The sequence below is a fragment of the Micromys minutus genome (assembly GCF_963924665.1).
Source record: "Micromys minutus genome assembly, chromosome: 22".
Lineage (NCBI taxonomy): Eukaryota > Metazoa > Chordata > Mammalia > Rodentia > Muridae > Micromys > Micromys minutus.
The window spans coordinates 5,749,079-5,775,257 of NC_137957.1; the positions used below are offsets into that span (position 1 = coordinate 5,749,079).

The window sequence follows — 26,179 nt, forward strand, 5'->3', positions numbered from 1 at the left end:
AGAGAGCCCATTCCTGACACTATTAACGATATTCTGCTATATTTTCAGACAGGCACCTAGCATAACTAGCATAAAGGATTCACCCAGCAACTAATTGAAACAGATGCTGAGAATTACAGCCAAACATTAGGTGGATCTTGGGGAATTTTGTGGAATGGGGGTAGGATTGAAGGAGCCAGAGAAATAAAGGACACAAGAAAACATATGGAGTCAACTAACCTGGGTCAAGACTGGACCACCAACCAAAGGGTACACATATGGAAGGCCTAGGCCCCTTAAATAAATGCCACAGATATACAGCTTTGTCTTTTCTTGAGATCCTTAACAGAAGGAGCAGAGGTTTCTTTTGTTGCCTGCCTTTGGATCCCTTTCCCCTAACTGGACTACCTTGTTTAGCCTCAATAGGAGAAGATATAGTTTGACATCTTAATTATACATTTATTCTATGAATTCTTGTTACATGGGTGCAAGGTTATTGTTTTCCTTTGTTTTATTTTGATCATCCATTTGATTATAGGATAGATAGAATAATAAATATATTGCTACCTTTTTGCATAATGTTTTATTTTTATTAATATTCACATTCTGAGTTAAAAATTTTATTTGGCATATGCTTTTTAGTAGTATATATTCATTATACTATATAACATATTTTCATGGCCAGAGAAGGCTGGGGTCGCCAATATTTTACAAAACCTTGAATCATCCATTTCTGCATTCTAAGGCAATTTTTTTGATTGAATCACTGAAGGCCTGTTTGACTTGCTTGTTCCTCAAGGTGTAAATGAATGGGTTCAGCATGGGAGCAATGGAGGTGGTTAGTACAATGACCCCCTTGTTGATAGCCACTGAGTCCTTTGCTGAAGGTTTGATGTAGATGAAGATGCAGCTGCCATAGGTGATGGAAACCACAATCATGTGGGAAGAGCAGGTGGAAAAGGCTTTTTTCCTCTGCTGAGCAGAAGGGAATCTTAGAATGGTCTTGATTATGTATACATAAGAAAGCACTACACCAAAAAGGGTTGTGATGAAGGTCAACACGGCACAGCCTATAACCATCTGCTCAATGACCCATGTGTCTGAGCAGGAAATCTTCAGGAAGGGAGACACATCACAAAGAAAGCTATCAAGGATGTTAGAATCACAGAACTGAAGATTTTGGCTCAGGCTAAATGGTGGCAGTATGATGGTTACTCCAGCTATCCAACAACAAAGAAGGAGTCTTCTGCAGGCAGTGCTCATGATGACGGTGTAATGCAGGGGTTTGCAGATGGCCACATAGCGGTCATAGGACATGGTGGCCAGGAGGAAAAATTCAGTTACTCCAAAAAGGTCGGTGAAAAATGCTTGACTGGCACAGGCACCATAGGTGATAGTCTTATCTCCTGTTGCTAGGTTATACAAGTATCTAGGAATACAGGCTGATGTGAACAAGATTTCTAAGAAGGAAAAGTTTTGCAGGAAAAAGTACATTGGAGTTTTAAGGTGAGGATCTATTAATGTAAGTAAGATAATTGTCAAATTCCCAGTTATATTCAACAAGTAAGTAAAAAGCAGAAAAATCAAAAGCAGACTTTGAATTTGTGGATCCTCTGTAAGTCCCAGGAGAATGAATGTTGTTACTGTACGGTTCCTCATAGCTGACTCCTGATTCTTATCTGGTTTCTTAGAAAAAATAAAGTAGGTACTCTATCAGAATATATGGAGACTACAGTTCTACAGTTGTTAACAATGAGAAGTAAACCTAAAAAACTGATTAATATAAAGTGTCTTCCTTGTCTTGATAATCAATATTTCTCCTATTCTTCCAAGCTGCAATGTTTTGTAATTTTTGAATATTTAATAGTTACAAAATAATAATTTAAAATTCTCTATTCCTCTGTCTCATTATTTAAATATATTTAATTTTTGTCTAATTTAGAATGGGTTTTTTTAATTGATGATACCATCAGCACTACAATTTAATTTACCTTTGTGTACTTTTTTTGCTTTGAAGTTGAAATGAACATTTGCTAAAAGCTTCCTATCTTGCTAGGATCTTTGTCCCTAACAAACACAGCTATAAAACAAATAATTTGGACTTTCCACAGAGGTTATCCAAATATACCACCAGTTATAACTTCAAGCCCACCCTGTATAAAACTTATATGTTCATTTGTGTATACTTGGTGTGGTTTGTAGAAGCTATATATAGCAAGTCTTTATGATTATAGGTGAAATTTAACTTGTGACTTTTGTTTGAAATGTTGGGAATTGATCCATAACCCTGGGAATGCCAGGCAAGTATTCTATCCCTGGGTTACATCTTAGTCCTTTCAAATAGAATCTACACGTGATAATCCTTCTATGTATATTTAACAATGATCTCCCTTCAGAAATTCAGATTATATACAATCATATTCAACACACATATATTTCATTTCATAGACTCTGGTTTTTCTTCTTCCCATGTGATCCCTATAGTAAAGCTAGGCATTGAACTCCCATGCAATACCAAGTATTAAGTAAGTAATCAATTTATGGAAGCACATGTTGGAAGGACCGTATCCTCCAATCACTTCTTCTTTCTACTACATCTTTCTTTAAGGGTCACTGAATTCAACCCAAGGGTAACAATATCTCTTTGGTTTTCAGCCTAAGCTTTGTTTATTTTTGGAAATCAGGTTGACACATATAAAAAAACTGAGTATTGTGACCAACACCTGTAATCTCAGAGATGGAGATGTAAAGGAAAGAGGACCCCTAAAGCTCACTTTCTAGCCAGCATAGATGAACTGGTGAATACTAGGTTTCCAGAGTCCATGGAGAGTGATTGGAGAAGATGCCTAACATAAACTTTACCTGCATGTGCATACACACGCATGAGCACCCACATTCATACATGCTTACATGCACACAAACATCCCATTTATATCATAAATTAATAGGTGAACTTTGCAATACTGTATTTGGGTAAATAGGTTCTTTGCAGTGTTTTAATCTTTATCATAGCTGGGTTATAATATCCATCATTCAAATAGTTTTTGGTCAGTATTTTTAGGACTTGTTATTTATTTATTTATTTTATGCACCAACAAATGAAAGATTTTTCTGGAGACTCTAATGAAATAGAAGCAAGTGTGGATTGAAAGCACTGACTAAAGACTAATTAAAATATTCCTTTCTGGGCTGGCAAGATAGTTCAACTGGAAAATGAAGCCATGACCTGAGTTTGATCCAAGGATCACATGATACAAAAATAGAACTGACTCCTGCAAGTGGTCCTTGGACTCCCACATATACATGATGGCTCATTTGTGGCCCCCAACATAAAATAAATAACACTAATTAAAAACTCCCTTACTACTAAAATAAGTACAAAGCAAACTCCAAACATAATCAAGACTCCCACATTTGTGACACTGCCTCAGAGAAGCACCTTTAGCCAGGATCTGGTTATGGGAGTGGGAAGTACAAAAGACAGTAGAGGCACACAGGGAACAATCTCAATGGATCACTTGAAGATACAGTGACAACTTCTTCAGGAATCTGTCAACCTCTTTTATGAATCCCACTCTTGTCAGCTTACAGATATCAAATGCTTTATTAAGGTGCTAAACTCAATCGTGCACAAGTTTGAAACATTAGAGTCTAAGAATGTAATTAGTTTACAGTAATCATAAATGACACCATTCTAAGATATAAAAAAATGGTTTCCTTTTTTTCCTGTACAGCTAGCTTTGAGCTTTGGCAGCTCATAAGTGATCTTAAGATGTGACATATTTTTTTAATTCTATTGTTTTGAGAGTTTTTTATTACAGTGTACATAAGGGATCTTGAACAATATGATACTACTTAAATTCCTCTAGGTTGAAGTGTAAAAATTATCATCTTATACAGCTGTACAATTACACAACCTTCTGAAGACCAATTAAAGTAATTAGTATGAATGATTGCAAATAATCTGGTGGTAACATTCTCATGCCTTTCAAAGTTAATTAATCACAGTTTCTGTTCACTAGGTAACTACAAAAAAACTCGGCAGTTCTAGAAATTTATTATGAGTTTTCTATTATCATGGTAGAGTATCTCCTCAGTAGATTTTTCTGCTATTATAACATATGGTTGATATTTCTTCCATTGTTTTTCTGTATTTTCTAATTTAATTTTAAGAAGTGTAATGTTAGGAACAGTTTCTTTAGTAAGACAATTAATGTTTATAATTCTCTGATCTATATTAACAGTGTGACTTTTGAAATCTATAATTAAGAACCAGAAGATTGTTTATAACACAGGTTCAAAAATTAGTGGGTTTGAGATATAGATCAGTTGGTAAAGTATTTGTAAGCCTGAGAGTCTGTGTTCAATCCTAAGAATTCATGACAAACAGTTTCTAACTGGGTGGTGGTAGTACAGGTCTTTAATCCCAGTAGTTAGGCAGGAGGATCTCTGAGTTGGAGTTTAGTCTGGTCTACAGAGTGAGTTCTGGGAATATCAGGACTACACAGAGAAACTATGTCTCAAAAAACAAAAAACAAACCAACTACCAATACCACCAGCCACATAAAACCAAACAACAAAAAGCCCCAACAATAGCAACACAATAACAACAACAACAACACAACAACAACAATGTAGGTTTGGTGGTACATGTTGGGAGGTAGCGGCAGGCAGATCACTAACTAGGACTTGCCAGGCCAGGGTGACAAGTTCTAGAAAAGGTACTCTATCTCATAAAAAGAATAGATAGTCAGAGTGACTCCTAAGATTTTCATCTGGCCTACATTCACACATACACACACACACACACACACACACACACACACACACACACACACACATACACACACACACACACACACACACACACACACACACACACACATAAGCAATGGCTTTTCTGTATATTAAAAGATGTTTAAACCTGACATTGATCAGTTACATAGTCTCCTCAGAGGAGGAACATGCTTCAGTGTTTTCTCTAGAACAAAAATTTTAGGCATAGTCAACTATTTTGTTTTTGTGTATTTTAAAGTAACTGGAAATAAAAATACTTGCCATTTGTTCGATTATATTAATTATTTTTGAAAAATTTGGGTTGCTATAGAAAAATAATGTAAAATAAATAAAGCTCTCTATATCTGGTCTACATTTTCTTTCTGAAAAATATAACTAGAGGTTATGAATAATATAGAAATATAACTATCAGACACAGAACTTTTACACATGAGCATGTAACTTGTCATATGCTATTTACTTTAAAATATCTCATGAATACATTTGATGACTTTTTGACACCTGCTCAACTGGTCATAAATCCCCAGCCAAATGATTTTAAAAATTCCTCTTTACTCTCTGTTGCCATTGATTGATCTAGTGACAAATTCATGTTTAAGACATTTTGCTCATTCTCTCAGCAATCAGTTAATTACATTATAATCTGAAATATTTTTAATCTTGGGCCAGCATGTGTAAGTTTTGAGATTTGCTTATATAAACGAGGAGATAGAACATCCTCTAAAGGCCTAAAGTAAACTGTGATGTGAACTGTTTTCTTTGTTTAATATTTTTTCTACCACTGGGGCATAGGGATGAATGCTTTTAACCCAGCATCTCGGAGGCAGAGACTGGTAAATCTCTCTGAGTTTGAGCTCAACCTGGTTTATATAGTGAGTTCCAGAACAGCCAAGGCTACATAAAAAGATCCTTGCCTCAAAACAAAACAAAAATAGAACAAAACAAAGCAAAACACTCAAACCCAAACTAACCAACCAACCAACCAGACAAAACCAAAAAATGATAGAAAGAACTTTCAAGTTTCCATCCTTTAGAATTGGGAGCAAGGTCAGCTACCCCAGGTATCTAGCATCCAATAAAATCACAAATCTACAGGATCATCACTGAGGAAGTTCCAGGGACTCTGGTGTTCCATGGCACCCCAAGGGATTTCACAAAAAAATAGACAAAGTCTGGCAGTTCTGAAATGTCTATGCAGCCCACCCACCTCCTGGCAATTCCTCAGACTCGTTCTTCAGCATTTAGACCAGTCTGCTGACTCCTAGCTCAGGACACTTGAAATGGAGCCCCTTGTTCTGAAACCCATATCTTCACTTCCAGTCCTGGAGACTCCCCCTCTTCTATGAAATAATAAGAGACAAAGTTTGAAAAAATATTATTGAAATTGAGCCATGCTATTCTTTCTATGTATTTGGAAGATTCAAAGAAAAGTGTAAACTGTAGTGGCCATTCAGTATACCACCTTTTAGGTAACCAGCCCATATTTATAGATGAATTTCAAGGGACCCTGTTTTCATAGTGAGAGTGCGCTTATGCCAGAATATTGAGGAAGCACACTAGACAGTGCTCACTGTACACTATGCTGACAGTGTTTACCGAATTTATGGTCTCTACAAAAGTGCCAACTCCCATTTTGGCTTCTTTAACAATACTTCATACACACACAAATGATAACTGTATATATCAAGTATGCTTCTCTGAAACATTTTTCCCTAATCTCCCATAAAGAAAAGTAACTACAACTTTCTAGTTGTACTTACTATTTGGAGAGCCAATCACAGCTTCCAATGGATAGCAGTGGCATTCTTTGCATGGGACATGGGACAGATCTTCCCCATGAAGGCTTGGGATTGAATTTCTGGCTTGTTCTCATGCACCTCTACTCACCTTAGAATGCTTCAATGATTATGCTGCTGAGATTTTCACCTCTAACTTGGTGCACCAGCAAAACTTTAGGGATTTAACCTACTTTAAAATGCTCCAAGTTTAAACATAATATTGGGGTCTTTCTGTTTTCTTTCTTCTGAATATTAAGAACTTCCTCTGATTTTGAAGAAAAAGAATATTGATCCTCTTCACTTTGTGAGACTGTTAAGATACTAATAGAGTAATTATTTGTTTATTCTCCAAAGCTGAAGTGAAATAGCCACAAGGGACCTTGGTGACCCAATTTTAAGATTAGCTAATGAGTTTCCTATGTAACAAACTTGGCAGAAATCCCAAGAAGAAAAAAAAGTAACAGCGAGGACAGTATCCTCAGAGAAAAGGAGATGCAATGGTTGCAAGGAGTGCAGGTTGACATAGCATTGAAGACCAAAGGACACACTGACTTCCTGCATTTGTGTCCATCTTTCAGAGTGGACATAAGACCATCAGACTTTCACTTTAAAATTATAACTGAGTGCCAGAGACAAGCTCCAGCAGAGGACAGAGCCTGAGAAGAATGGATGTAGCAGCCAGTGTAGTGGTGGATTTCACTGAACAGCAGCTTAAATTTTCTCTGAGCCTCTGAAGATATTTTGTCTGTGTCTGCACAGGGGAGGCAGATCAGAGCAGAAAGCACTGTTTTCTCAGGGCCACATGGCTTATTTATATTTCTTACAGCAGCAATTATATAATTTCATATTTGTATTTAAAAGAATTTTCTAATACATAATTATACAAGAAGAATAAAACAAAAGTTTTAAATTAATGATTATTGTCTCAGCATCAATAATCACATTTCTTGTGCCAAAGTTTAGCTAAATGTGTGTGGAGGGGAATGAGAAGACTCGATATCTCTATGAAAACTTTGCTGTTTCAACTTTTTGACAGTTTGAAGTCAGAAAAAGTTATTCTTTTACAGGTGCTTATAACAAGCAAAGCAAAACTATTTTCCTTTTTTATTAATCATTTTATTTGTTTACATTCCAAATTATACCCCCCTTCCCAGTATCCCCTCCACAAACCCCTCATCCAGTCCTCTCTCCCTTTTGTTCTATGAGGGTGATCCTCCACCTTATCTTCCACTCCCACCTCACTGCTCTAGCAACCCCCTAGGCTGGGATATTAAGCCTCCACAGGACCAAGGGCCTCCCCTCCCATTGATGTTAGATAAGACCATCCTCTGCTACATATATAGCTGGAGCCATGGATCCACTCTTTCGTTGGTGGTTTAGTCTCTGAGAGCTCTGGGGGGGAGGTCTGGTTGGTTGATAGTGTTGTTCTTTCTGTGGAGTTGCAATCCCTTTCAACTCCTGAAAAACAAAACCCTAACAAGCTGAATTATAACACATTTCAAGCCTTTTTATTTCTTGTTTCCTTGTCTATTGCTTATATATCTTTCCAATATAATCTTTATATTAATTTTGCTATTGAGTGTGAGAATTGACAGGAGCCATTTGTCTGTTACTAAAAGCAGGGTAGAAGTTTGCCTGTTTTCTGAAGCAAGGAAGAGAACAAAAAAGAGAAGTCAGCCTGCCAGGCAGTTAAACAAGTCAGGGTCTGTTGGCAGATTTTCTTGCCTGCTGAGGCATGGCCTCCTGAGGCATGAAAGGATGAGAGGAGGTGTTCTTCAGGCTTGAGGCCAGAAGCTGAAGATTCTATTGACCTTGATGGAAGAAATAGGCTTTTGGATGGGAACAGATGTCTTACATTTATATTTCAGCAATTGTTTCTATTAGCTTGTAGCTTTGCTTCCCATGGTTTACTGTGTAAAATAAAAGGCTATGAAAAATACACCCACTGCTGGTATGGTATTTGCCTGTAGCCCTTTCATATCTGTCTCTTGCATCTTCTTCTGCTTTTCCTATAGTCATACTCATGCCCCCCTCAGAGGACTGTTCGACTTCTTGCCGGTGGGCTGGTACAGAGTATCAAGTTCTAGTCTATACAAAATTTTATCCCTATTGTTCTCATATTCTCCAATAAAATGCAGCAGGACTTCTAATGATTAATCTATGTTCTTTGAATCTTGGCTTCCTAAACTCTTTTGCATAGTGTTTCTTTTTTAAAAAAAACTTACTGATATTATCACTACAGAATTAACAGGAAATGTTCCCAATTTTATTTGTGGGTTTTCTGCATGTCTGTAGTCTTAGCCTAACCCCAGCCTTCAGGAGTAAGGTGAAGACATTCCACTTGATGACTTTACTAAGTTTATTTTTAATCCAGATAAATTTTTTCTGTTATGTTTTTCTCCCCCAGACCATCCCAGGACACCAATGCTTTCAAAGCCAAAAGGCAAACAGAGAACACTAGAAACAGTTGTATAGATATTAAAGCAAGATTGTTCCTGTTCACAATTAGGAAAGGCTCATGGGACCCTACCACAAATATCCACTAGAGAACAGATAGCCTCTTTAACAAACAGTACTAGTGAAACTGGATAGTCTCTGTCATGAGATCTGCCTATACACTCCCTTGCACTCTATAGGAGTAGTTTTTCATGCCATGCATTACCATAGGATACTCATGTTAAAAACAGCTTTTAACTCCGTTGATGGATTAATATACAGCACCATTTGTCAGGAACCAACCTTCCAGAACTAACTGATGAATGATTTATTATTGGAAATAGAAACGGAGCCATTCTATAATGGAGTGAGACTTTAAGTACACATTGGTATATTAAAATCATACTAGAGAAAATAAACCCAAGAATTTACAAGACACACCAGACTGAGAAAATGAAGTCCCTTATTTAGATGCAATAATGTGACAGACACTAAACACTGCAATGAACTCATTCCAATCTATTACCTGATAGCTAGTGTCTAGGTTGAGAAGTAATAGATGACTCTCTATGGCGCTTGGGCTGGGCTCTTGACCCTAGTGCTGCTGTTCCCTACATGACTGCTGATATAGACACCTGTTTCCCTTGTTGGGATCTGTACTTTGAACTTGCTGCTTCCTCTTCCTGGACTCCAGTTGAACTTTCCCCCTCATGGCTGGACTCTGAAGCTTTGCTGTCAATTCTTGACTCCAGTCGACTTCAACAGTAGCCCCCTCCTAGTACTTATCTGCTTCCTACTCTATCAATACCTTTAGCATGACATCAACTAGGACTTCAGGAACATAATCTTTTTCTTTGTTGACTTTTTATTTTATTTTATTTTATATATTGAATATGTTATCAAAGCATCATTTTAGAATATTTTAAATTAAAATATAATTGCATCACTCTTTCTTTTCTATTTTCTCCCTGCTCCTCCCATGTTCTATCTCTTCCATCTTCTCTTGTCCCCCATCACTCTAAAACTGATAGCTTCTTTTTCTTTATTGTTGTTATACATTCATATGTATATATACACTGGTATACACACACACACACACACACACACACACACACACACACACAAAACCCGTCGATTATATTTTTATTGTTCATCATATGGTTTCAGGGATGACAAGTTTGCAATGGATAACCAGTTAGGGGGCTTATCCCTGGGAGAAGTTAATCCTCTCAGCAGTCATAAGAAGCTTCTTTGTTGAAGAATGATAGGTACATTTATCTGTGGGTATACAGATGTAGTTAGAATTTCTTCTGTCTAGCAGAATTATAGTAGTAGATTCTCTTCTAACATTCATTATGTCACCAGACCATTTAAGTTGGTTAGGGTTTTAATACCAGTCACTATTTTTCTTCTGTTGAGTGCATGTTATGTCTACTTAGACAGCTGTTGTTTACCACCAACATGTGAGTACCACTAATGTACTTTTATTAATATCTTGTCATGGTGGCCATGGTTGTGGCTTATTATATGGATAAGACTATCAATTGCTTTTCCTGAAAGCTTTCAAAGTACTTTCTGGTACTATGAAAATTAGATCACAAAAGAAGGCTTTTGTGTTAGATACAGCTCAAATAACACAAGTCTTCTGTCCTAAAGTGTGAGGTATCTTCAGTAATAAAAATTTCAACAACCCTGCCTGCACATGGCTAAGCCTGCAGAGAAGTCTTGCAAGTACTACCTGAGCCCATGTGAGAGAGCCAGGTGACTGCCATCAAGACTTGAACCTGCCCCCAGACAGCTGAGACCCCAGAACAGCCTTGCAAGTGCTCTTCTGCCTGAGCACACACGGAGCTTGCCACATACCCTTTGGACTGTCCCTGGAGGAATAGCTGGGAGCTGCTGGAGCACAGCTAGAGTGGTGCACTCTGGAATCGGGTTCTTCCCAGCCCTGTGAGAGGGCCAGGTGACCTCCATCAATTCTCAGGATCCCCCTGCTCATGGCTGAGCCCCCAGAGAAGTCTTGCAAGAGCTCTCCCACCTGAGCCCTCAGAGACAGAATGGAGCCACTACAATCAGAACTCACTACCTGCCTGCAAAGAGACAAACATCCAGAAGCAACTTTCATCCTGAGCCTATGGGCCCTTACATCCACAATTAAGACAGTGTGGAGAGCAGGTGTGGCAAAATGGTCCAAGATGGCATTTGGGACTCGGGTCAAGTCTTGTGACTGGCCCCTGCCTTACTCCCACTCCTGAATACAGCCACATGATTCCTTTAAGCTGTGCAGGCGCACCCATGATGCGAGAGCAGGCCAGATGACATGGACCTATGAACTGCAGCCATGCAACAAGGACTGAGGGGGTAGAGTTGAGAGAGGTTAAAAGGGACTGTGCTTGGGGGCAAGAGGAGACAGAGAAGACTCATTTGCATGCTGTAAGGTTCCTGGATAAACTGCTTTGAGAAGAACACTGTGTCGTTGATCCTTTTTTGCTGGTCAGGGATGGTAGCAACAAGTCTGGCTCTAGCCAGAGACAGCAAGAATACCTATAATCACAGACAACAAGATGGCAATAGGAAAGCCTAAGAACCTAAGCAATAAAAACGAAGACAACGTGGCAACATCAGAACACAACTCTCCCACCACAGCAAGTAGTAGATTGCCAAACACACCAGAAAACAAGACTTAGACTTGAAATCATACTTCGTAATGATGACAAAGACCTTGGATAAACGCATAAATAACTTCCCTAAAACATTACAGGAGAACCGGGAAAAATCACTGAAAACTACAGGGAAAAAAAACAACCAAACAGATGATGGAATTGAAAAATGAAAATAGAAACAATAAAGAAAACACAAAAAGAGACAACCCTGGAAAACAAAAACCAAAGAAACAAAAATAAAAACAAAAAAACAAAACTGGACACTGATGCAAGCATCAGCAACAGACTACAAGAGATGGAAGAGAGGATCTCAGGGGCCGAAAACAACATAGAAAACAGACAAAATAGTCAGAGAAGATGCAAAAACCAAAAAGGTCCTAACCCAAAATGTCTAGAATATCCAGGACATGATGAGAAGACCAAATCTAAGGATAATAGGTGTAATAGAGAGCAAACACCAAAATCCAGATCTCCCATCACAGCAAACAGCAGAATGGCAAAGACTCCAGAGAAAGAAGACTCAGTCCCGAAATCATACCTCAAGACGAAGATAGAGATCCTTAAACAAAAACGGGGGGGAAAGCATAAAGAAATAGAAGCTTTTAGAACAGAGATAATATGCAGTCACTGATAATAGGATACTAACCCCATAAAGCACTGAACACCACAGAAACAACTCACAGAGTGTGTGAAGGTCAAGAAAAGAAAAAAAAAGAAAAGAAAAAACCATTATGTTTACTCCTTACACACAAAGAAAACTTTGACTAATCCAGGTTACATCCTGTTTTACATGTACTTTATGCTCATTGTAACTAGTAAGATCTTAATAAACACTATCGAACCTTAAGAAAAAAAAAGCCAAGCAATGACAAAAATGTATTTGTATACTTTTATGCAAAAAATGCTTAAAATTTGTACATTTATCTTTGTTTTTTAAAATAAAGTTTTTTTAATTAAAAAAAGAAAGAAATAGAAGCTCTTAATGAGGAAACAAAAAAAAAAAACAGTCAAGGAAACCAAAAAGCTACAGGAAAATAGAACCAAAGAGATGAAGGAATGGAGGAAGGAATTTAAAATGCAAATGGAAACAATAAAGAAAACAGTAAAAGACACAAGCCTGGAGATAGAGAACCTAAAAAAGAAATCAGGAATCTCAGAAGCAAGCAATACCAACAGACTACAAAAAAAGGAAGAGAGAATTTCTGGGGATAAGGACAAAATGGAAAACATAAACAAAACAGTCAGAGAAGATGCAAAAGCCAAAAAGCTCATAACCCAAAATATCCAGGGGTTCCAAGACACAATGAGAAGACCAAACCTAAGGATAATAAGAATAGAAGAAGGCAAAGAATATCAACTATAAAGCAGAGTAAATATCTTCAAGAAAATCATAGAAGAAAACTTCCCTACCCTTAAGAATGAGATGACCATGAACATAAAACAAGCCTACAGAACTCCAAATAGGTTGGACCAGAAAAAAAAATTCCTCAGGACACATAATAGTCAAAATGCCAAGTGCCCAAAGCAAAGAAAGAATACTAAAAGCAGTAAGGGAAAAAGGTCCTGTAACATATAAAGGCAGACCAATCAGAATCACACCCAATCTCTCAACAGAGACTATGAAAGCTAGAAGATCCTGGACAGACATCATGTAAAACCCTAAGAGAGCACAAGTGTCAGCCCAAACTACTATACCCAGCAAAACTCTCAATCACCATAGATGGAAATACCAAGATATTCCAAGACAAAACTAACTTTACACAATGGCTGACCACAAACACAGCACTAGAACGAATTATAGGTGGAAAACCCAATACAATGAGGGGAACTACATCCTAGTAAAATCTAAAAGCTCCTAAGTAAAAAAAAAAAAACCAAAAAGAAGAAAGACACACAGGCACATTGCTACCTAGGAAAACAAAAAAACAGGAAAGAGCAACCACTATTCCTTAATATCTGTTAACATAAATGGACTCAATTCCCTAACAAAAAGATATATTCTATCAGACTGGATACATAAACAAAACCCAGCATTTTGCTGCATACATGAAATTCATCTCAGAGACAAAGACAGACACAATCTCAGAGTAAAAGGTTAGGAAAAATTTCCAAGCAAATGGCCACAAGAAGCAAGATGGAGTGGCCATTTTAATAGAAAATAAAGTAGATTTTCAACAAAAGGTTATAAAAAAGATAAGGAATCACACTTTTTACTCATTACAGGGGAAAATTGTCAGGAGGAACTCTCAATACTTAACATATATAGGCCAAAAACAAAAGCAATCATATTCATAAAAGAAACCCTACTAAAGCTCAAAAAACACATTGCACCCCACACAATAATAATGAGAAAACTCAATACCCCACTCTCACCAATGGACAGATTATGGAAACAGAAACTAAACAAGGACACTGCAAAACTAGCAGAGGTTAAGAACCAACTGGAATTAATAGATATCTACTGAACATATCATCCTAAAACAAAAGAATACACCTTCTTCTCAGAATCTCACAGCACCTTCTAAAAAATGAACACATAATTGGTCACAAAACGAACCTCAATAGATATAAGAAGACGGAAATACTCCCATGCATCCTTTCAGCCATGGTCTAAAGGCTGGTCTTAAATAACAACAAAGACAACAAAATGCCCATATACACATGGAAACTAAACAATGCTCTATTAAACGATAGCAGGGTCAAAGAAGAAATAAAGAAAGAAATTAAGGATTTTCTAGAACTCAATGAAAATGAAAACACAACATACCCACACCTATGGGATGTAATGAAAGCAGTACAGAGAGGAAAACTCATACCTCTGAGTGCTGCCAAAAAGAAACTGCAGAGACCATGCATTAGCAACTTGACAGCAGAGTTGAAAGCTCTAGAACAAAAGGAAGCAGATAAAGCAAGAGATGTAGATGGCAAGAAATAATCAAACTCGGAGCAGAAACTGACCAATAGAAAGAAAAGAAATATTAAAAGAATCAACAAAACCAAAAGTTGGTTCTATAGGAAATTAACAAGATTGATGAACACTTAGCCAAACTAACTAGAGGGCAAAGAGAGAGTATCTAAATTTTAAAAATCAGAAAAAAAAAGTGAGGACATAACAAGTGAAACTGAGGAAATTCAAGAAATCCTCAGATCCTACTAAAAAAGCCTATACTCAACAAAGCTTGAAAATCTGCAGAAATTAGTGATTTGTAGACAAAAACCAGAAACTAAAGTTACACCAATACCAGGTTAACCATCTAAATAATCCGATAACACCTGAAGAAATAGAAGCAGACATAGCAAGCCTGAAAACCAAAAAAATCCCAGATCCAGATTGATAAAGTGCAGAATTTTATCAGACATTTATTGACAACCTATTACCAATACTCTCCAATCTATTACACAAAAATAGAATCATGGAACACTAATTAATGAGTTTTTAGAGGACACAATAACCTTCATTCCTAAGCCACACAAACACCATACAAGGAAAGAGAAATTCAGACCAATCCCACTTATAAACATTGATACAAAATTACTCAACAAAATCCTTGCAAACCGAATCCAAGAACACAACAAAATAATCATTCACCATGATCAAGTAGGCTTCAGCCCTGGGATGAGAAGATGGTTTGATATACAGAAATCCATCAACGTAAACCACCAAATAAACAAACTCAAATAAAAAAAAATATGCTCATCTCACTACATGCTGAGAAAGCATTTGACAAAATTCAACACCCCTTAATGGTAAAAGTCTTGGAAAGAACAGGAAACCAAGGCCCATACCTAAAAATAATAAAAGCAATATACATCAAACCAATAGCCAACCTCAAACTTAATGATAAGAAACTTGAAGCAATCCCACTAAAATCAGAGACTAGACAAGACTGCCCACTCTCCCCCTACCTACTTAACATATTACTGGAATTCCTGGCCAGAGCAATTAGAGAGGAAAAAAAATCAAATGGATAAAATTTGGAAAGGAAGAAGTAAAAACATCACTATTTGCAGAAGACATGATAGTGTACTTAAGTGTCCTCAAAAACTCCAACAGAGAACTTCTACACCTGATGAACAAGTACAGCAAACTGGCTGGATATAAAATTAACTCAAACAAATCAGTAGCCTTACTCTACTCAAAAAACAAACATGTGGATAAAGAAATTATAAAAAAGATACCCTTCACAATAGTCACAAAAAATATGAAATACCTTGGTATGACTCTAACTAAGCAAGGAAAGGACCTGTATGACAAGAACTTCAAACCTTTAAAGAACTAAATCGTGAAAGATCTCAGAAAATGGAAAGATCTCTCATACTTATGAATTGGAAGGATAAACTTTGTAAAAATGGCCATTTACCAAAAGCAATCTACAGATTCAATGCAATCCCCATCAAAATACAAACCCAATTTTTTATTGAGTTGGAAAGAGCAATGTGAAATATCATCTAGAATAACAAAAGACCTATAATAGCAAAATCCATCCTCAACAACAAGAAAACATCTGCGGGAATCACTATCCCTGACCTCAAGCTCTATTACAATGCAGTTGTGCTGAAAACTGCATGGTACTGGTACATAAATAGGCACGTGGATCAATGGAATACGAAAGAAGATCCAGCACGGCCCATCTGCCACTCGGACCAGCAGCTCGTAAAGGTTGAAAAACTGGTGAGTAGGAGATCTGGGCAGACAGGGAGCAGAGAGATATCTGCGGAGTGCGCACCGAAAGCACACCCTCCAACCTGCCTGATCCAGGGACCAGGAACAGAACTTTGGAACTTCTTTTCCAACCCGGCTGCGACTTCAGGGCGCAGAACAGAGCCCGGCCCATCTGCCACACTGACTGGCAGCTCCTAAAGGTTGAAAAACTGGTGAGTAGGAGATCTAGGCAGCCAGGGAGCAGAGAGATCTCTGCACAGTGCGCACAGAAAGCACACCCTCCAACCTGCCTTAATGAGATTGCAAACTTTCTGTAAGGCTAAGGACATTGTCAAGAAAACAAAACAGAAGCCAACAGAATGGGGAAAGATCTTTACCAACTCCACATCAGATAGAGGCCTAATATCCAAGGTATACAAAGAACTCAAAAAGCTAGACACCAGATAATCAAACAACCCTATTAAAAAATGGGATACAGAGCTAAACAAAATGTTCTCAATTGAGAAATATCGAATGGCTGAGAAACATCTGAGGAAGTGTTCAACATCCTTAGCCATCAGGGAAATGCAAATCAAAACAACCCTGAGATTCCACCTCACACCAGTCAGATTGGCCAAGATCCAAAACTCAGGTGACAACAGATGCTGGCGAGGTTGCAGAGAAAGAGGAACACTTCTCCACTGTTGGTGGGGTTGTAAACTGATACAACCATTCTGGAAATCAGTCTGGTGATACCTCAGAAAATTGGACATAGTACTACATGAAGACCCAGCTATTCCACTTCTGGGCATATACCCCAGAGACACTTTAATATACAACAAAGATACATGCACCACAATGTTCATAGCAGCTCTATTTATAATAGCCAGAAGCTGGAAAGAACCCAGATGTCCTTCAGAAGTTGAATGGATACAAAAATTGTGGTACATTTACACAATGGAATACTACTCAGCCACCAGAAACAATGACTTAACCAAATTCTTAAGAAAATGGCTGCATCTAGAGAATATCATCCTGAGTGAGATAACCCAGTCACAAAAGAACAGACATAATATGCAGTCACTGATAGTGGGATGCTAACCCCAGAGGCTCGGACTTCCCCAGAAACAACTCACATACTGTGTGAAGTCCATGAAAAAAATAAAACAAAACAAAACAAAAAAAAATGTCATGCTCAATTCTTACACACTAAGAACACATTGACAAGTTCCGGTTTACACCCTGTATCACATGTACTTTTTGCTCATTGTAAAAAAAGAAAAAAGAAAAAAAGCCAAGCACTGACACAGCTGTATTTGTATACATCTATGCAAAAAAAAACAAAAACAAAAAAAAAACAAAACTCAGATGACAGCAGATGCTGGCGAGGTTGCAGAGAAAGAGGAACACTTCTCCACTGTTGGTGGGGTTGTAAACTGATACAACCACTCTGGAAATCAGTCTAGCGATTCCTCAGAAAACTGGGCATAGTACTACCTGAAGATCCAGTTATTCCACTTCTGGGCATATACCCCAGAGACATTTCAATATACAACAAAGATACATGCACCTCAATGTTCATAGCAGCTCTATTTAAAATAGCCAGAAGCTGGAAAGAATCCAGATGTCCTTCAGTAAATGAATGGATACAAAGATTGTGGTACATTTTCACAATTGAGTACTACTCAGCTATCAGAAACAATGACTTAACCAAATTCTTAAGAAAATGGTTGCATCTAGAGAATATCATCCTGAGTGAGATAACCCAGTCACAAAAGAACAGACATAATATGCAGTCACTTATAGTGGGATGCTAACTCCAGATGCTTGGACTGCCCCAGAAACAACTCACAGACTGTTCAATTAAAAAAGTTCAATTAAAAAAGAAAACAAAACAAAAAAAGAATACTTTTCCTAATTCCAGATTACATCTTGTTTTACATGTACTTTTTGCTCATTGTAACTAGTAAGATCTTAATGCACACTATCAAACCTTTAAAAAAACCAAGTACTGACAAAAATGTGTTCATATACTTTTATGCAGTAATGCTTAAAACCTGTACATTTCTCTTTGTTTTTTAAAATACATTTTTCATTAAAAAATACCTGTGGTTTCCCTAACCAAGTGAGTTAAGGATCTGTATGACAAGAACTTCAAAACTCTGAAGAAAGAAATTTAAGGGGATCTCATAAGATGGAAAGTTCTCACATGCTCATGCTCATGCTCATGGTTTGGCAGGATCAACATTGTAAATACAGCCATCTTGTCAAAAGCAATCTACAGATTCGATGCAATCCCCATCAAAATTCCAACTCAATTTTTCATAGAGTTATAAAAAGCAATTTACAAATTCATCTGGAATAAGAAGAAACCTAGAATAGAAAAATCTGTTCTCAAGAATAAAATCACTTCTGGGGGAATCACCTTCCCTCATCTCAAGCTATATTACAAAACAATTGTGATAAAAACTGGATGGTATTGGTACAGAGATAGGCAGGTAGATCAATGGAACATAATTGAGGACCCAGAAATGAACCCACACACTTATGGTCACTTGATCTTTGACAAAGGAGCTAAAAATATTCAATGGAAAAAGGACAACCTCTTCAACATATTGTGTTGGTTCAACTGGCAGTCAATGTGCAGAGGAATGCAAATGAATCCATTCTTCCTGCCTTGTACAAAGCTCAATTGCAAGTGGATCAAAGATCTCCACATAAAACCAGGTGCAGTAAAACTATTAGAACAGAAAGTGGGGAAGAGTTGAGAACACATAGACATAGGGGAAATTTTCCTGAACTGAACACCAATGGCTTATGCGCTATGATCAAGAATCGACAAATGGGACCTCATGATATTGTAAAGATTCTGTAAGGCTAAGGACACTGTGAAGAAGACAAAATGACAGCCTAAAGATTGGAGAGGATCTTTACCAATTCTACATCTAATAGAGGGCTAGTATCCAATATATAAAAAGAACTCAGAGAACTATAATATAGAGAATTTTAAAATCCTATTAAAAATGGGGTCCAGACCTAAACAGAGAATTCTCAACTGAGGAATATCGAAGGCCTGAGAAGCACCTAAAAAATGCTCAATATCCCTAATCATCAGGGAAATGCAAATCAAAACAACCCTGAGCTTATATCTCACACCACTTAGAATGACTAAAATAAAAAACTCATGTGATAGTAAATGCTGGCAAGGATGTTGAGAATGAGGAACACTCTTCCACTGTTGGTGGGTTGTAAGTTGGTACAACCACTCTGGAAATCAATCTGGCAGTTCCTCAGAAAATTGATATAGTACTACCTGAAAACCCAGCCACGCCACTTCTGAGCATATGCCCCAAAGACGCTCCAACATATAACAAGGATACATGCTCCACCATGTTTATAGGAGCTTTATTTATAATAGCCAGAAGCTGTAAAAAAAAAAAAAAAAAAAAAACAGCTGTCTATCATCAGATGAATGGATACAGAAAATGTGGTATATTTACACAATGCAGTCCTACTCAGCTATTAGAAACAACGACTTCATGAAATTAATAGGCAATCATCCTGAGTGAGGTATCCAGTCACAAAAGCACACACATGGTATGCACTCACTGATAAGCAGATACTAGTCCCAGAAAGCTCAGAATATGCAATAGTCGAGAAACAATTTACAGACATTATCAAGCTTAAAAAGAAAGAAGGCCAAAATAGGAATGTCTCAGTCCTTCTCGGAAAGGAGAGCAAAACTCTCATGGGAGTAAACGCAAGGTTTAGAGGAACAAGGATTGAAGAAAAGATCACTCAGAAACTGCCTCACCCTGGGACCCACCATATATGCAGTCACCAAATCCAAGCACTACAGCTGATCCCAAAACGTACTTACTGGAAGAACCCAGACAGAGATGGGACTATGCTAGAGTCATATAGATAGAGCTGATTATTTTGCAGCTAATCATTGGTCTGAACTCGAAAATTCCAATGAGGTTTCTAAAGAAAGGACCTAAGGAGCTGATAAGGGTTTCGAACTCATGGGAAGATAACAACATTATCAACCAACCAAACCCTCCAAAACTCCCATAGAGTAAAACACCAACCTTTGTGTGCATTTTGAGAGACCTATTGATCCAGTTGCTGGCATCAATGTGAGAAAATTCTTTTGTTCAAGAAAGGGCACTTTGTCCCAATGCAGAGGAATGAGAAGTTAATAGGGTGGAGAGGGGGACTGGAAGGGAGTGCACCTTTGTGAAGGCAAATGGCAGGGGATGGCAGCAGGGTGAGGTAAAGGGATAACATCCCAAATGTAAATACAGAGTATCTAATAAAAAATATATAAGTGCAGATTTATTGAAGAAGAGACAAACATATATTAACTTTGTTTCTGCTTAGTATTTTATTTCTGTATTTGAAAATACTATTTCTTCTTTGAGACCATGGCAATCTTTTTGAAGGTATCACTGAAGGCTTGTCTAACTTGTTTATTTCTCAGAGTATATATGAAAGGGTTTAACATGGGAGCAATTGATGTAATCAGAACTGCTACACCTTTATTGATAGCCACTGATTCCTTAGCTGAAGGCTTGATGTAAATGAAAATACAGCTTCCATAGGTGATTGAAACTACTATCATGTGGGAAGAACAGGTAGAAAAGGCTTTTTTCTTTTGCTGGGCTGAGGGGAACCTTAGAATGGTCTTGATAATATGTACATAGGACAGAGCAACACACACCAGGGTCAGAATGAAGGTCAGCACTGCACAGACAATCACCAGCTGCTCTATGAGCCAAGTGTCTGAGCATGAAATCTTCAACATAGGAGATGCATCACAGCAGAAATAATCAATAACATTTGAATCACAGAATCTCAAATTTAGGAACATGGTAAATGGTGGGAGTATGATGAGCAAGCCAGCCATCCAGCAGCAGAGAGCAAGCCTCTGACACACCTTCCTGTTCATGATGGTTACATAATGCAGGGGTTTGCAGATGGCCACATAGCGATCATAGGACATAATGGCCAGAAGAAAAAATTCATTTACTCCAAAAACATCAGCAAAAAGCACTTGAGTGACACAAACATTATATGTGATTGAGCTGTCTCCTGTTGCTATGTTGTACAAATATCGAGGAATACAAGCTGATGTAAATGAAATTTCTAATATAGAGAAATTTTGTAGAAAAAAGTACATGGGTGTTTTAAGGTGGGAATCCAATATAGTGAGGGATATGATAGTGAGATTCCCAGTTATGCTGAGCATGTAGGCAAAAAATAGAAACACAAAAATCGGAATCTGAAGTTGAGGATCGTCTGTTAGTCCCAGCAGAATGAAGGTGGTTATTGTGTTGTTCTTCATTATCCACTTCTGAATTGCTCAATCCTCAGGTAAAATGTACCGATTTCTTCTTTGCAATGCAGCAGAGCCAGAGAGCAGTGAACAGTGACTGTTATAGTGAATTTATTTCTGTTTTGTTTCTTCTGCAAGCAGAAGCTGATACTGTTGATATTCTTGAGTGTTTATCTATATAAGTTATGACACTTATATTCTTGCTTTTTATACTTGTAATTTATACCTCACTGGGTTTTCTTGTGGTGTTATATTTGAATCACAATGTGTTCTGATTCAATAAAATTATTGTGTTTGCATGTTTAATATTTCTTTTGTATTTTAAAGGTTCACATTCAAATGTCTTTTCTAAAATATTTTGTCCTCCATAGAATATAAATATGTAGGACCTCATCTGGATTTCACAAACAGGCTCTGTTGCTTTAACACTAAGTTGTATTTTATATTTTACCATTATGATTAAGGATGAATTTATGAAGTATGTTTTTTGTTTTAAGTTGAAACTTCTACATTGCTTTATAACATCTGTATGACTGAATAACTACTTATTTAAAGATTCAGTGTGAATGTCACTTTACTAACCTTTGCCTAAACCTCTGTTGTCTGCTTTGCTCATTTGTGCTCCTTGTCAGGTTACTCTACTTCAGCAGTTTGTCTAAGAAAGTGAGCTTGTCTAATTCATGTACTATTCTATTCTCTTAACACAGATAAAAACCCAAACCAGCACAGTCCTAGAATGGTCATCCATATGCATGAAACACTTCGGCAGTATTTATACATACCCACACCATTGGTTTACACACCGAAAGCAGCAATACGTTCTTTTTGGGCTTCATCGGTAAACAGTTTTGTCACTGACAAACTCTTTTGTATTTCTGTATAATATTTGCATGTGTACATGTGTGTGTGTGTGTGTGTGAGAGAGAGGGGGGGGATGTTAGAGGTGTTCATGTATGTGTATGCACATGTATTTGGAACACACAGGTTCACATCAGGTATCCTGCACTATTCCTACCCACATTATTTTCTGAGACAAAATCTCTTTTTGCACCTGGGCTTTGCTGACTTGGCAAAGGTAGCTAGCCAGTGAACTCTATGTATCTTCTCAAGGATTGTAAATGTGCACCACTGCACATGAATTTTCATGTAGTCTCTGAACATGAGAACTCAGATCCTTATGCTTGTCAGCATTTCATTCACTGAGCAGTTAATTTAGCTTCTGTAATTGATTTTACCTTTATAATTTCTGTAGCTTTTAAATTTGATTTGATATTTTCTTTTTGTATTTGAAACAAGACACATACTAGTGAATAAAGTTATTGCTTATTTACACATTGTCCAAATGTTAAATATCATCTCCTACTTTCATTAGCTGTCATTACAACTTTGCTACTGAAAATTTTAGCTTTCTTGAGACCTCTGTCAGTAATATATTAAAGATATAAGTTAAGAAATTTACATACCTTAATATACGATTTTCTTATTATTTACATGATAATGTATATCAAATATTTTTGCATCCCCATAAATGCACTTAAGACTATTCAATTTACCATACTTAGTTTTGTTAAAAGTTAAAATCTCTGTCTAGATTTGTAAACTGTTATGATTTCACCTTTCACCTATATTAAAAATAAAATAAACATATGCTATACTTTAAAACAATTCTCTGAACTGGTGAGTGGGAGACCTAGGCTTCAGGGGAGCGGAGGGATCTCTGCAGAGTGCACACGGAAAGTGCACCCAATGCCTTGCCCTGCCCTGCCATGCCTGATCCAGCAACCAGGAACAGAAATTTAGAACTTCTGTTTCCACCCGGAGGCGACTTCAGGACGCAGAGCGGAGCCTGGCCCATCTGCCACCCGGAATGGCGGCTCGTAGAGGCTGAGCAACTGGTGGGTGGGAGACCTGGGCTGCCAGGAAGCAGAGAAATCTCTGCCAAGTGCACACGGAAAGTGCACCCCCTGCCTTGCCCTGCCCTGCCTTGCCTGATCCAACGACCTGAAACAGAAATTTAGAACTTCTGTTTCCACCCGGCGGCAACTTCATGACGCTGAGCGGAGCGTGGCCCATCTGCAACACAGAATGGCGGCTCTTACAGGCTGAGAAACTGGTGGGTGGGAGAACTGAACTGCTGGGGAGCAGAGAGATCTCTGAGGAATGCACACGGAAAGTGCACCCCCTGCCTTGCCCTGCCCTGCCCTGCCTGAGCCAGCAACCAGAAACAGAACCTTGGAACTTCTGTTCCCACCTGACGACTCAGAGGCATAAAACAGGGCTCGGCCCTTCTGACACCTGGACCAGTGGAGATCCAGAAACACAGACCAGATACAAAGGAAAGGCAAGAACATATCATTGACAACAAAATGGCAAGAGGAAAGCGAAAGAGTATATCCCAAGGAAACCAAGACAATCTACCAACACCAGAACCCACCTCCCCCATAACAGCAAATATCGGAATTCCAAACACTCCAGAAAAAGAAGACACAGACCTAAAATCATACCTCAAGATGCTGATAGAGATACTTAAACAAGAAAAGGAGGAAAAACAAAAAGATTCAGAAGCTTTTAAAGAAGAAACAAACAAAAAAAAACTCAAAGAGCTCAAAGACCTAGAGGAAAACAGAACCAAAGAAATAAAGGAATGGAAGAGGGAAATTAAAACGAAAATTGACACAATAAAGAAAACGCTAAAAGAGATAACCCTAGAGGCAGAACACCAAAAAAAGAAATCAGGAGTCACAGAAGCAAGCATTTCCAATAGATTACAATAGATCAAAGAGAGAATCTCGGGGGCAGAAGACAACATTGCAAACATAGACATAACAGCCAGAGAAGATGAAAAAACAAAAAGCTCCTAACCCAAAATGTCCAGGAAATTCAAGACACAATGAGAAGACCGAACCTAAGGACAATAGGAATAGAAGAGGGAGAAGAGTATCAACAAAGAGACACAGTAAACATCTTCAACAAAATCGTAGAAGAAAACTTTCCTACCCTCAAGAATGAGATGACCACGAGCATAAAAGAAGCCTTCAGAACTCCAAATAGGTTGGACCAGAAAAGAAATACCTCCCGACACATAATAGTGAAAACATCAAGTGCCAAAAGCAAAGAAAGAATACTAAAAGCAGTAAGGGAAAAAGGTCAGGTAACATATAAAGGCAGGCCAATCAGACTCACACCCGATTTCTCAACAGAGACTATGATAGCTACAAGAGCCTGGACAGATATCATGCAAACCCTGAGAGAGCACAAGTGCCAGCCCAAGCTGCTATACCCAGCAAAACTATCAATCACTATAGATGGAGAGATGAAGATATTTCAAGACAAATCAAAATTTACACAATATCTGACCACAAACCCAGCACTACAAAGAATTATAGGTAGAAAACCCAATACAATGAGGGAAAATATAGCCTAGTAAAAACAAGAAAACTCCTAAACAAGAAAACTAAAAGAAGAAAAAAACAGACACAACTCAACCCAAAAAAGCAATAATGGCAGGAAACAGAAACAACTATTCCTTGATATCTATTAACATAAATGGATACAACTCCCCAATAATGAGACATAAACTATCACACTGGGTACATAAACAAAATCCAGCCTTTTGCTGCATACAGGTAACTCATTTCAGAGACAGAGACAGAAACTATCTCAGAGTAAAAGGGTGGGAAAAAAATATCCAAGTAAAAAGCTCCAAAAAGCAAGCTGGTGTGGCTATTCTAATATCGAATAAAGTAAATTTCCAACCAAAAGTTATCAAAAAAGATAAAAAAAAAAAAACCCTTTTTACTCATTACCGGGGAAATCTGTCAGGAGGAACTCTCAATCCTTAACATATATGCTCCAAATAAAAAAGCACCCACATTCATAAATGAAACCCTACTAAAGCTCAAAAAAAAACATTTCACCCCACACAATAAGAGTGGGAGACTTTAATACCCCACTATCACCAATAGACCGATCAGGGAAACAGAAACTGAACAAGGACACTGCAAAACTAGCAGAGACTTTGAACCAACTAGAATTAATAGATATATACAGAACATATTATCCTAAGTAAAGGAATACAATTTCTTCTCAGCACCCCATGGCACCTTCTCGAAAATTGACCACATAATTAGACACAGAGCGAGCCTCAATCGATATAAGAAGATTGAAAAACTCCCAAGCATCCTCTCAGATCACCATGGACTATGGCTGGTATTTTCAAAAACAAAGACACCAAAAAGCCCACATACACATGGAAACTAAACAACGCTCTGTTAAAGGATAGCAGGGTCAAAGAAGAAATAAAGAAAGAAATTAAGGATTTTCTAGAAATCAACTAAAACGAAAACACAACATACCCAAATCTATGGGATGCAATGAAAGCAGTATTGACAGGAAAACTCATAGCCCTAAGTGCTTCCAAAAAGAAACTGGAAAGAGCTTACATCAGCAACCTGACAGCAAAGCTAAAAGCCCTAGAACAAAAGGAAGCAGATATACCCAAAAAGAGTAGATGGCAAGAAATAATCAAAATTAGGGCAGAAATAGA

General features: G+C 37.7%; 2 protein-coding genes across 2 annotated transcripts; both read right to left on the minus strand.

Moving 5' to 3' along the window:
* Positions 1–702: 702 nt before the first annotated feature.
* Positions 703–1,638, minus strand: LOC308434747 (olfactory receptor 6C2-like; the record flags this gene model as incomplete). The annotated part of the gene is made up of 1 exon (XM_080935142.1): positions 703–1,638. One exon carries the CDS (start codon positions 1,636–1,638, stop codon positions 703–705), a length of 936 nt encoding a protein of 311 aa, XP_080791268.1.
* Positions 1,639–20,703: 19,065 nt separating this feature from the next.
* On the minus strand, positions 20,704–21,642 carry LOC308434728 (olfactory receptor 6C2-like; the record flags this gene model as incomplete). Its single annotated transcript, XM_080935120.1, has 1 exon — positions 20,704–21,642. The coding sequence occupies one exon, from the start codon at positions 21,640–21,642 to the stop codon at positions 20,704–20,706; it is 939 nt and encodes a 312-aa protein (XP_080791246.1).
* Between the last annotated feature and the right edge of the window lie 4,537 nt (positions 21,643–26,179).